Genomic DNA, 13254 nt, shown 5'->3' with positions numbered 1-13254 from the left:
CACACACACACACACACACACACACACACACACAAATATACACATATAAGAAAAGTATTGAAAAATATTTTGTATCAAATACAAGACAAGAGTAATTTTCTAATTTGTCCATGTCTGAGGTTATTAAAGACAAATATTACCTTCCTCTTTGCTCCCATAAAATCCTGGCTGTATAATGACAGAAAAGTGAAAATGTGTCATGTGCTCTGGGACACACCTCATGTCGCTGATTGCAAGTGTCAGGAAAGACTATACATATCTGATACCTTTAAAAATGTTCAAGGGCAGAGTTTAATGTTGCCTGTACTCTCTATGGCCAAAATACTAAATGTCCTAATGTTATATTAAAATAATCATCATGTTTCTCATATGCACAGGTAAAATAGGTCTGCATACAGAATAATCTTGCATAAAAGGGGTATAACATTTAGAAAAAATGAAAACAGACAAATAAAAAGAGATCAAATAGATCCTAACCATCCAAAAGCGTCAGTGCCTGATTCATTCGTCACAAAATCTTATAATTCATAATTTCATTTGGTTACACAATTTTGGTGCAGACTATTGGAAATGTATTGATACCCATAGTACAATATAAACACTTTGATAGATGGATATCTGTTGTTTGCAGACTGTGAGAAGAAGCCCAGCCACAGAACTAGCAGATGAGGCTGGATTTTGATTGACTGCTGTGACAGAGCCATGATGAGAGTACCAGCGGTCCTACTTCTGTCCTGAATAGCAGGTGAAAAACATCTCTAGGTCAGCTGAGCCACAGTGCACCAGCATCCCCTAAAATGTTTATATTTTAGAAGTTCAAACAGAAAGAGAGCGTAAGACCGGTCTGGAGTCTGAAAACGCTGTAATGATCACGTTAGAGATTTGGAGCAGCTGCTCTGAAGGATCTTTCATAGTTGAAAGTGACCTTTCTCCTCTGCCCCAGCAGTGAACTTTCTTATTGCTGTTATTAATGTAATGAAACAAGCCTCTCTGTCTTGTGCACACATACACCTTCCACTGCCAGAACACCTTTCTGCAGCTTTTTTATTTGTATTGCACAGTATAGAGTGGACTGGGAGCAATGTGGGAGAGAAAAGAGGACTGAAAAGGACCAGCAGAACCAAAGGTGTCAGAATACACCATTGTGATAAAGCTTAGGTATCTGGCTCGGGCCTGGACCTAGGAATGGTATTGCTCTAATGAGGCTCCAGCACTTTAGTATCCCGTCATGCTTTTAGGTGACCTGTGAGGAGGTTTTTTTCTCTGTGCCATAATCTCCGGTTGGCCAGAAACAGTGGCGTACTCAGGCCAGTGTTCACAATGCTCTGGGGCGCCTCTACAGCAGCCTGGAGTTGGACCACAGAGAGTCTGTGATCATTCATTCTGACAGACTGCAGCTGCTCTGAAAATGACGCACACAAAGCGTGATGGTATATGGTATAAAGAGCCAGCCTCATCATAACAGAGCTCAGCACTCTTTCTTTCTTTCTTTATGTATATATATATATATATATATATACACACACACATATGTACAGTATACACTACCAAACACTATACCAAACGTTTGAGGTTGGTAAGATTTTTTTTTAAGATTATTTGATCAAAAATACAGTAAAAATTGCAATATTGTGAAATATAATTTCAATTTAAAATAACGTTTTTCTATTTTAATATATATTAAAATGTAATTTATTCTTGTGATACCACAGCTGAATTTTTGGCAGCCATTACTCCAGTCTTCAGTTTCATATAATCCTTCAGAAATCATAATTATATGCTAATTTGGTGCTCAAGAAACATTTATCTTTTTGTAATCAATGTCTTTACTGTCAATTGTATTCATCTTAGTTTCTTTTAAAAAATCTTACTGACCCCAAACTTATGTATATTAGTGCACATATAATAAAATTATGATTAATAATAATAATAATTATTATCATTATTACTATTTTATGGGATAGCGGAATGGAGACAGGAAAGTATGGCTGAGCGAGAGGGAATGTGATGGGAATGGGATCAGTACAGGAGACAACAGCTCTTTCATGTGCTGAGTCACTGCACCACAATTGCTATCTGACATCTGCTATTTATTAATATTATTAAGACAGATGGTTCAGGCACAAGGAATTCCCACCTAAAAGAGCATTTCTCTCCATAAGAGCAACAAACAGCAAAATACTGAACTGGCCCTGAGAAACACCTTTTCCGTTTGGAAAATCTGATCCTTTACATTTATGCATCTTGCAGATGACTTTATTAAAGAGCAACTTATTGTGCATTCATAATGCACTTTCTTCTTCTATCTTTTAAATCAGTACATATTTTCCCTGGAAATCAGGAAAGCTGCATCTGCTGTATGACTCCTTAAACGTATTTGAACTGCAACTACTTCTCCAAATGACTCACTTGTTGTTTTAGAATGGACACACGCTTAACTGTTGAGTCTGAATGGAGGAACAAGGGTTCATTAAGGTGTTTTAAAGAAACATGTAAGCAAACACAACGGTTTGTTGAGCTGCAGCGTGTTTATGTCTCCCATGCACAGCCTGCCCTCTACAGAAGCTGGAGATCTCATTTAGACTTCAAACAATCAATCTTAGACTTTAATCAGCAGCTGGCACATCATTAACATATTAATTATATCCAGAATTCATTACCATGCACCTCTTTTAAACAATATAAAATGTCAGGCCTCAACAGATAGTATAGCTGTAAAACAGTCTTTGCTGTTGTTTTCCAAATTTACTCTTTTCTTCTCTACTCTGTTCCCCTTTGGTTCTCTATTAATACTCTTGACTAATAACAGATTGAGGAACTTCAGCAACGCACATAGCAAATGAGTCTGTCACTAATTATAAAATCCACACACAAAACTTGATATTTATAAATTGTGCTGATGAAACCACAGGAAGCATTTAAGGGGATATGTCACTCAAAAATGAAAATTCTGTCATCATTTATTCATGTCATTCCAAACCTGTTTGACTTTCTTTTATTTCTTTTATAACAATTTTGATGACCATTGACTTCCATTGTATTGGCCAAAAAAAGTGAGCACTTCTCCTTTGCCGAGATAATCCATCCACCTCACAGGTGTGGCATATCAAGATGCTGATTAGAAAGCATGATTATTGCACAGGTGGGCCTTAGGCTGGCCACAATAAAAGGCCACTCTAAAATGTGCAGTTTTATCACACAGCACAATGCCACAGATGTCGCAAGTTTTGAGGGAGCATGCAATTGGCATGCTGACTGCAGGAATGTCCACGAGAGCTATCTATCTATCATTGTCCTTTTGTGTACATAGAAAAAGTCTTAGATCTTTGAGTTCAGCTCATGAAAAATGGGAGCAAAAACAAAAGTGTTGCATTTATAATTTTGTTCAGTGTATAAAGGTCTGTATTTTCTAACACTCACACACCTTTATTTAATCAGCACACACGCCTCAGTTGCACCTTATGGTTCAGGTGCTGCAATGCATTAGAAGTGAAATAGTCTTTTTTTAGACATACAAGATGGAACGTCTAATTAGAACTACTATCACATAGGGCGGCAAAGGCAGAGAGAGAGAGAGAGAGAGAGAGAGAGAGAGAGGAGTGAAGACTCTGTGTGTGTGTGTGTGTGTGTTTCTCAATGTGAGGGAAACAAAAAGACACATTGTGTATGGGTGTGTCTGGGAATCTGTGCTGGGAAGCACAAACTGTGTATGGGAAGACCATCTTTGTCAAATGTCTGGGAAGCTGTGTGTCTGGGAAGCTGTGCTGGGAAGCACAAACTGTGTATGGGAAGACCATCTTTGTCAAATGTCTGGGAAGCTGTGTGTCTGGGAAGCTGTGCTGGGAAGCACAAACTGTGTATGGGAAGACCATCTTTGTCAAATGGACAGCAAGATGTGTGTGAAAATATTGTTTAAATGACAGACCACATTTATACAGAGAGAAACAGCACTTCCAATTCAACCTGAAGATACATTTTTCATTTTCTGTGTGCAAAAAAGACAGAGCTCATACAGTCTATGCAGTACTTATTAAAGTCCATGTTTATTTTTTTCAGGAATGTACTAACTTCCACCAACGAAAAAATAAATGAAAGCCCAAACATCATTCAGAACTAAAAAGAAAACGCCAAAGAAAAGAAACATTTGTGTGCAACAATGTGAGGGGACAGATGTGAATGTGCGGCCTGATGATAGCTGAATAATTCTCCCAACAGAGACAATGCTCAGTCAGACACAAAAACAAATGCATGCACACTCACATAGTCACATATACTACACTTGAGCAAACACATCCACACACGAAGTCATAGCCGAGACACACAAAACATAGTAATGTTGGGGGTGTGGGTACACCTGGAACTGCTCAGAAGGGCACTGACATTCCTCACACAACAAAACATTAATATAATGAAGACATATAAGCTGTTGTTAACTGAAGAATTTGTGTCCTCCATTCCTTTTCTCTCCTCTCATCCAACTGTGAATGAGGGATGGGGAGGTGTGGTATCTATGCAATAATCCCCTTACTGTCCCCTTTATGAGTGTCCATCAAAATGCTCCGCCTCATTTTAGGCTAGGCCAATCACCGGCCAGCTCCCTGACAGTCTGCTGGTTGTCTTATTGAAGGGGAGGAGTTCATTTTGCAATTGGCATATGGTATATGTGTGTTAAGGAGAAGGCGAAAATGTCAGGATCATCCAGCCAATTACAAAGTAGAACAGGAACACTGGATACACGACCAGGGCTTTCCTATTGGCCGGTTGGCTGTCTGCAAGAAATGCTGTGGAGGCTGTAAATGAAAGACACGCTTAGAGATATGAGCTCAGATCTCACTGAAACCCCCTAATTTTTTTTTGTTGTTGTTACGGTTAACTAAAACTAAACCATTACAAAATAATTTACGGTAACTATAAAAAAAGCTGAAATATATATATATATATATAAACAATACAAATGGCAAATGCACATAACACAATTAAACTAAAATTAAAAGGAAAACTGAAAATATTAAAATGAGAGCTAATTAAAAAAAATATTAACTAATATATACATAATACTAAAATAATACTGGTCACTACCAGGCTATTATTTTAGGAATACTGTTATTGCACTTTTATTTATTTTGCATTGTGAGCCATTCAAATGTAAGTTGTATTTATTTTTTTCTATCATGCATATGAAGTGTTAAAATGAAAAACAAAAAAAACATTAAATGAGTCTGCACTGCCTCCTGGTGGTGGCTGCACGCACTGGCTGAGGAGCTAGTCGGCCAATCAGGCTCATCTGGTGCACCAGCAGACAACATAAATGGATTCTAAACGTTTCTTCTAAAAACATCAATCCAGTTTATTTAAATAGAACAATCTCGGGGCCTTTAGTATTCTGGGATTGCTGAAACAGATAAACGATTTAGATTCTTACCAAACGTTGACCAGGAGAAGGAGGCGGTGACAACTATGAGACGGACAACAAAACTGACGCTGCTTAAAGCTCCCAGAAGAACGATACGGCAAACTATCATGGCCACAGTCAGAGGAAGAATACAGTACCCCAACACACACAGACTCTGGAAAAATGATCTGTACAGACAAAAAGTGAAAAAAAGGAGTCAATTACATTGTTTCAGTAATGTGCTCAAACTCAGCTGTAATTATTATGCACTCTAAATTGTCTAGAAGAAGCTAATGAACAGTTTGCAAATCCAGCCAAACTCATGTTACTAACAAATGAACAAACAACCTTTACTGTGGTAATGAGCACTGGGGGAAGAGGGGTTTCACCAATTAGAAATAGAGACATCTCTTTATAAAGGTCAAAATCCTGCAGATGTTTTGCAGCACGAGGGTTACCATCTCTTTCTGTAATGTGAAATTTCTGAACGAAAGATGATTTAAAAAAAAAAAAAAAAACTGTAGGATGGAACTTGATTTTAAAAAATAATATAAGACGGCTAATAAGTAAAAATCAAGTCTGACAATCTGAAATTGATCACAGTTAAAACTGTTTTTGTGAGACAAGATTTGCATATTAAGTGCCACAGTTTTAAGCATCAGATATCAATATCTTATTAAAAAATTTTTATTTTTATTTCTGTTTGTCTAGTGACACCATGTCTTGAAATTTTGAACATTTTTCTATTGTTCTCAAAAATTAAGGCATATTTAAATTACTAGATTATAATTTAAATATGATTTTATTTATTTACATTTATTAAAGTATTTAACTGATAAAATCTATTTGTGTGCTGAATTGTGTTGGGAAGTCAGAACTTTCACTTACCGTATCAAAAATGGGTGAAATTTTGCAACCCTAAATTCCCAGTGTTGCAATTTTTTAAATTATACCGGATACAAATTTTGCTAAACCAATTGGTTTTTATGACTAATGGCTTTCTAAAGGCATATTTAAGTGTGAAAAAAAAATGGAATATCAATGCTTGGGTCTCTGGGGCTAAAAGAAACAATTACTATCACCCCCACGCTGTTCCCTCAGTGGTCAGTGGCATAAAATGGTCAATTGTGCTGCACCTGGTTGACTCGCTTTCCCATTACACTGAAATAAAGTGCTCTTTTCTACCTCTAGCAATGAAAACAACGTCCCATTGGTAGGTACAGCTGCTAAATCACAGGCAACCATTTGGTTCGGCTTAAGACACTTCTTTTTAATCAGGGTATCAGCAGGATTTTTAAGCTCAAATTTAAGACCTTTTCGGGAACGGCAGAAATATAGCGGTTTCCCGGGTAATGGCAGGACACAAAGCAGCACAGCAGCAGAATTTGAAACGTGCAGCACTCATGCAATGAAATCAAAGCCTTTTGAAGTTTAATCATCACATTAAGCTGTATCGCAATTCCTGTCTTTCCATCCCCAAATTTAAGACCTCCTGAAATCATAATTAAGACTTTCTTGTACCATTTAAGACTTTTTATGGCCTTAAATTTGATGCAATCAAATGTAAGACTTTTTAAGGACCCGCGGAAACCCTGTTAATGTGCATATTCAGTTACCGACTAAATAAACTGACAACATGAAAACCAAATTAACTCAACACTTCCTCCAAAATGAAGATTTGAGGTGCTCACTTTTATGCAAGCAAATTAGGATAAATGAAAAGCTGACTGTTTACTCACATTGTTCCTCCCAGGAGTTTGGAGTTGAGGGTTATGATTACAGAACCGAACCAGATGATGACAAAGACTTCTGCAAACTGTGGCCTGCCATCCTCCCCACTGTCGGCAGAACCACCCTGCAGCATTCTAGTATAGACAATATTATAAATATATTATATTTGCTGGAGGCATAGTGACAATAGTTCTGACTGGGACTGATCTGACAGCGTTAATACTCACAAGGCCAGAGTGACACAGAGGAGGAGAGGTCCCCATAAGTCCCCTAAAAAGAACACATACATGCTCTTTATTAGAACATTTAGCATTTTTTATAATAGGTGATAATATATAGCCCACATCTTTTATGGAATCTGCGATTGATAATGTGTCATCAGCGACTGATGAAATGTAAATGATAGACTCACAGTCTTTGAGTAGTGCAGAACTTTTCTTGGGGTACAACACATGGACAAACTTCTGTCCAACGGCTCTCAGATCCCTCAGCTGAGACCCACAAACAGAGCAGAGACAGTAAGAAACGCTGCTTAAACTCAGACAGAAATACTGTTAAATGTGCAATCCAGTGCCCTAAAAAGAACACATACATGCTCTTTATTAGAACATTTAGCATTTTTTATAATAGGTGATAATATATAGCCCACATCTTTTATGGAATCTGCGATTGATAATGTGTCATCAGCGACTGATGAAATGTAAATGATAGACTCACAGTCTTTGAGTAGTGCAGAACTTTTCTTGGGGTACAACACATGGACAAACTTCTGTCCAACGGCTCTCAGATCCCTCAGCTTAGACCCACAAACAGAGCAAAGAGACAGTAAGAAACGCTGCTTAAACTCAGACAGAAGTACTGTTAAATGTGCAATCCAGTGTTATTTTAGTATTATTATATACTATTATGATATTTATTAATAGGTTGAATTAGCCTTTTCATATTTAGTTTTCATTTTAGTTTATTTTAAGTTTTAGTATTTGTTGTGTGCTTTTGTCATTTCTTTAAAATATTTCTTTTATTTCAGTTTTAGTGATTTTAGTATTTCAACTTAAACATATTTATTTCAGTTAGTTGCCAAGACAACATTTCTAATTTTCATGTACGCATTTCATCTAATATTTAGATTGTTTATTTCAGCTTTATTTCAATAACTTTTACTAGTTTAGTTTCATTGAACAATAACAACACTGGTGCACTCAGAATCTGTTCCCTCATTATAAATATCCACACTAAACATTTGAACAAATGTGCATTATCTCTTTATTTTTGCCAATATATCGATCACTTCCCTGTAACAAAAGGTTTCACTTACAATAGTGTCTTTGACAGGCTCATCCAGTGTTGAGAAATCATCGTCAGGGTTCTGTGAGCCCACCGGGACAGATATATCTCCCTCCACTGGAATGTCCTCCGAGATTGAGATGTCAGACAAACCCGCAAACTGTGACATGAAGAATGACTGTGTAAATCATTCATGGCAAATCCAGAGACCCAGAACACTTTGCATGCAGTTCACATTAATCTATCTGTGTGTTGATTGTCTTCTTAAACAAGGTAAATAGATATAATTATGATTAACTAAAAGCGCTAACATTGAATTAACTCAATATTAACATTAACGTAATTTGTAATAGTGTTTCTGTTTTCTTCACAATAAGAGACAGTTACTATAGCAACTGAACAGTCAGCTCATTTAGCTGAAGAGGCAGGCAAACAAGAATAAAACAACAGTCAAGCAAATTACTGAATGGTGAAAGTGAGACTGTTTCAGGTTATATACTGATGATAATTTGTACACTATTTAAAACTTTAGTTAAACTTTGTCCTGAAAAAGGATACCTAAACAGGCGAGACAGTAGTGTTCCTGACTGTTCCTCGGGCTCTCTCTGCCCGGTGTCATTAAAAATGTGCCTGATGTTTGTCACACTGAGACTTTAAGGTTTTAAATGATATAACGTATATCAGGGAGGAGCCCAAAGTTTATCAATCACTGAGATATATGTAGACAAAATCACATTTTCACAAATATTCGTAAAGGGATAGCAAGGAACTTTTTAACTCTTCAAAACATACTGACATGCACCGAAACGTCATATCAAGCCTATATTACAACATAACCTGAATCTAGTGGAGATATAAGGAATATAAAAATGTAAACATATCTCTGTCGCGATTATTCCTATCGTTAAATTAACAATTAACTAACATTTTAGACTGGGGCGACTCTGTCATAATTAAAATGTCTGCACTAACACAGCAAATAAATAAACACTTAAATCTTTATACGATAGAGAAACACATATATATATATATATATATAGAGAGAGAGAGAGAGAGAGATGATTTTCCACTGTCACTGTTTACATAGTTTGGTAAGACTGCGCGATAAAACGCGTACTCCTGTTTTCCACTAGAAAACAGCAAATCTGTCAGTACGGACATTTGGGAGATGTTTTAAAAACTCTTTTAAGGTAGTAACTTAAATGTTCTTTAGAGCTGAGAATCTGCGTTTACATGATTTTCAGAGGTTTACTGACGCATTTACAAATTCTCCAGCTTCCATTCAGGATCGGTAACCATACAGACAAAAACAAAAACTCCATGAAAAAGCTGACAACGTGTTTTAAAGATGTTTAAGCGTTTAAAAGCATGTTTTGTCCCTTACCAAAGGCTTGCTAGACTCCTCCACTTCCGCCATTTTCACGGATACGGGTACGTCATCGGACGTATGACGTCAAAAACGCCAACATGCCACTAAGCGGATAATAATAATAATAAAATAAAAAAAGATAATAATAATAATAATAATAATAATACTTATTATTATTAACATCAGTATTATTATTGATATTATTATCATAAACAAATTCTAACTAAACGAAATTTTTGTATTAGTTACTCTGAAATTCAGCCTCTCGGCTCTTGAATTTATAAATTCGGCTCAGTCATTGTTATATTTGATTAATAATGTGTCAGTTGTAAAGTTCACATATTTTATTAGTAGTTAAATGGACACGTTAAAGGTTGTAAATGTCGTTAACGTACATTATGCCCTATGTTTTAGCTGCTCAGAGCCTAGAAATCATATTATCACAATGAAACATGCATTCAAATCTATAAGAGCGTCGGCCTCTTTAAGGGTCGGAGTCATTGTGGGTTTAGAAATACAAAATGCGGGTAGAATGACAACTAGCTTGACTCTGAGGTATGAGGCTTAGTGGCCCGGATGTTGTCAATAATTGGGCAAGCACGGTGTATCTACATAATAATTATTTTATTTAAACTATTAACTGTATATTCCAAAGCATTGGCTATTTAAATTTCCCACTTTCACTGTGTCGAGTCCAATGTTTTTGTCTAGATCACTGTTTACGTGCCACGTTAGCGGCATGTCACGTTAAAAGTGTTACTTTTCAAAGCGCTGCTCAGGATAAACCAATCATAGTCGTTTATGATTGCTGAATATCATGATCCTTTATTAACAATTTAATATAATTTCTAGGCGCACGTTTCCATTTGTATTTCAGGTACCAACAGTTTCAAATAATAGATTTAAACGGTTATACTTTTCAGTCTATATATTGAGTGCAGTGAAACGAAATGCACCCTTACATTTCAATGCAACTCCATGGAAAATTTCCTTTTGTGAACCCTCAAGCGCCCCCAGAGGAAGGAAACGGTACGTCCCAAAAAAAACAACATTTCTTAGCTACTAACTAGTGACATTTTGCCGCCCAATGATGTGGGTGTACTCAGTATGTAGCCCTGCCCGCATTTGTCAGTCCCTCCGCTCCCAAAACAAGGAAAAGTATTGATATACAAATAGTTTCTTTATCAGCACTTTTAAATTGTACTTTGCCACTCAAATTGCTCGACTGAATTAGCAATACCGCGTGCACACGGATACAGTCACTACTGGACCGCTGGATTATAGCTGTTTTATTTACAACTGCATCTCATCCAGTATGTCAAAAATGGGGAACTTTATCGAAACCGATTAATCGAAATCCACTTGATTAATACCGCCGAGTGATCAAAAGGCACGTTTGTCGTGGTTTGCGTACTTGACTGACAACAAAAGGCCGGTTATCTTCATTGATCGGTCCGAGGGTGAGAATGGGGCATCCTCCACTAGAGTTCAGCGATTGTTACTCCGACAGTCCGGATTTCAGAGAGAGATTGAAATGCTACGAAAACGAGCTGGAAAAAACCAACAAGTTCCTAAAGGATGTCATCAAGGACGGGAACAATGTGATCAACGCGATTAAAGGTAAACTGGTGTTTTACAGCAGTCGTGCTGGTCTTTGCGGGAGGTGGATGGAGGTCTCCGCCTTTGCGCACCCGAGAAGACGATTAAAGACATGCAATAAAGAAGGGCATAATTGTGTTTTAATGCAAGAAATATATTTAGTTACATTCGTAAGGCTTTTTGCATGTGCTTTCACTTGCGGGTCCCTGGTCAGTTTTAAAGGAGATTACGAGAAAGGGGAGGGAGTGATCTGGCAGATGGTGAGCAGCTCTTGGAAGATCCCCCTCTCAGAGATGCTGGCAAGCACTTTTAGGACACTGTTGATTTATTTATAGCAGGCACCTTCCATTTTCCAAATTAGTAAATGGAATTGGACTGGAAAGTTTAGAGATGGTGTGAAAGTGTCAACCAGATGATTAAAAGCGGAGGAGAGCCAGTAGTCATATGAACTCGGATATTACAACTATCAGCCTTTCTCACTATTCACTATCCTTCCTCTTCTGTTGTTTGGCTTATATCTGAAGTGTTGTGAAGCAACAAAATGGAAAGTTTCCAAGATCACAGCCCTTCTCTACCACCACTGTTCCTCGTTAACGACAGAGGAAATGTCACTGTAAACAGTGCACTTTAGACAGAAACTTCTGCATAATGATGAGCCAAACTCAATAGAGCTAGCCTATATTACAGTAATTGTAGATATTGATATAGAAGTAATTATAGCTGTAGGTGTCCCAGTGCATAGCTCATATGTGGGCCTCATTGTTGTTAGGGTTCAGGGAAATAGCTGGGAATTTTAAAAGTGTGATTTTCAGGCCTGTTCATGGAAATTAATAAAACATATTAAAAGAATACAATCATAAAACTATTACAGTCTTATTAAATTGTATAAAATGTTAAAACGTTTTTGCATGATTTTATAGTTAATACAATTTGTCTGGAGCGATTTAACAGATTAAATAAAATAAACAATATAATGACAATATTAAATGTGTAATTGAATTTTGCAATAAATAAAAGTAGAAATTGCATTTTAATAGAAAATTATTACTTATCCATTATTAGTTAGTACTACTAAAAAAGGGGGGAAAAAAATTGGGAACTCTGTGTCATTGCCAGAAGATTTCTTTGACCTATTGGAGAGTTTTAGCTGATTGGTGTTCAGTTTTTCCGTCTACATTTCACTGCCTAAGTTTGGATAGAAGACTTGACAGCTGGTCTTGTCAATGATAATTTGATGATTCAGCCTTAATTTATCTCCTAGATAGAGCTTCTCAGGCTTCCTTCCCTAATTTCAAGGGAAGTCATAAAGTTTTCTAAAAACACAGGAAGGCTGATAGCGTTTTTATGTTTTTATTTTGCCTGAGGGAGTACGCAAGATACTAATGTGACTAACCATAAGCCTCGCTTTATACCTCAGAGTGAAACACTCCAAAAGCAGAATGCTGAGCCATTAAGGCAGATTTCCTTATGGATCTGTGCGGAGCACAGCGGCTGTATTTGATGATTGCAGTCTGCTCTCGGATGCTTCCAGTGTCTTGGAAGGAGTTTTCAGTGCTTCAGTTCCTGAAGGAGTCACTGGAGCCCAACATAAATTTCCTCTAGGGTTTCCGCTTTTTGAAGTTCTGCAGTTTCTAAAGTCATATGACCTGACTCAAAGGTTTCTAAATGCTTACTTCCTGCGTTTATGAAGTTTTGCACTTTTTGAGGAATATCGCTGTGTGTATATGAAACTTAACACAGGAAGTTTATCATTTCCTTTTCTCCAACGATGAGGAACCTCTTTGGAGGTCTATTGCTCCTGTTATGACTAAACAGAGAATATCAACATCATGACAGATCTCCAGACTGCTTTCTCGAGGAAGCTTTCATATTAAGCTTA

General features: G+C 37.0%; 2 protein-coding genes across 2 annotated transcripts in view; one reads left to right on the top strand and one right to left on the bottom strand.

Moving 5' to 3' along the window:
• Positions 1 to 3839: 3839 nt before the first annotated feature.
• LOC107757533 (protein YIPF6-like) lies at positions 3840 to 9870 on the bottom strand. The gene is made up of 7 exons (XM_016575038.1): positions 9792 to 9870; positions 8439 to 8567; positions 7841 to 7919; positions 7351 to 7393; positions 7132 to 7257; positions 5423 to 5580; positions 3840 to 4790 (listed from the first exon to the last, which is right to left on the bottom strand). Exons 1-7 carry the CDS (start codon positions 9822 to 9824, stop codon positions 4669 to 4671), a joined length of 690 nt encoding a protein of 229 aa, XP_016430524.1. The 5' UTR covers positions 9825 to 9870; the 3' UTR covers positions 3840 to 4668.
• Positions 9871 to 10831: 961 nt separating this feature from the next.
• LOC107757505 (oligophrenin-1-like) overlaps positions 10832 to 13254 on the top strand; it is a 38785-nt gene continuing 36362 nt past the window's right edge. The window contains exon 1 of the mRNA XM_016574992.1: positions 10832 to 11449. Within this exon, the coding sequence (XP_016430478.1) occupies positions 11243 to 11449 (207 nt within the window). The 5' untranslated portion in view covers positions 10832 to 11242. The remainder of the gene's footprint in view (positions 11450 to 13254) is intronic.

Source organism: Sinocyclocheilus rhinocerous, unplaced genomic scaffold (assembly GCF_001515625.1).
Source record: "Sinocyclocheilus rhinocerous isolate Xijiao unplaced genomic scaffold, SAMN03320098_v1.1 scaffold984, whole genome shotgun sequence".
NCBI classification, from domain to species: Eukaryota; Metazoa; Chordata; class Actinopteri; order Cypriniformes; family Cyprinidae; genus Sinocyclocheilus; species Sinocyclocheilus rhinocerous.
The sequence above is the reverse complement of the archived record's forward strand: the minus strand, read 5'-3'. Positions and strand labels throughout refer to the sequence as shown.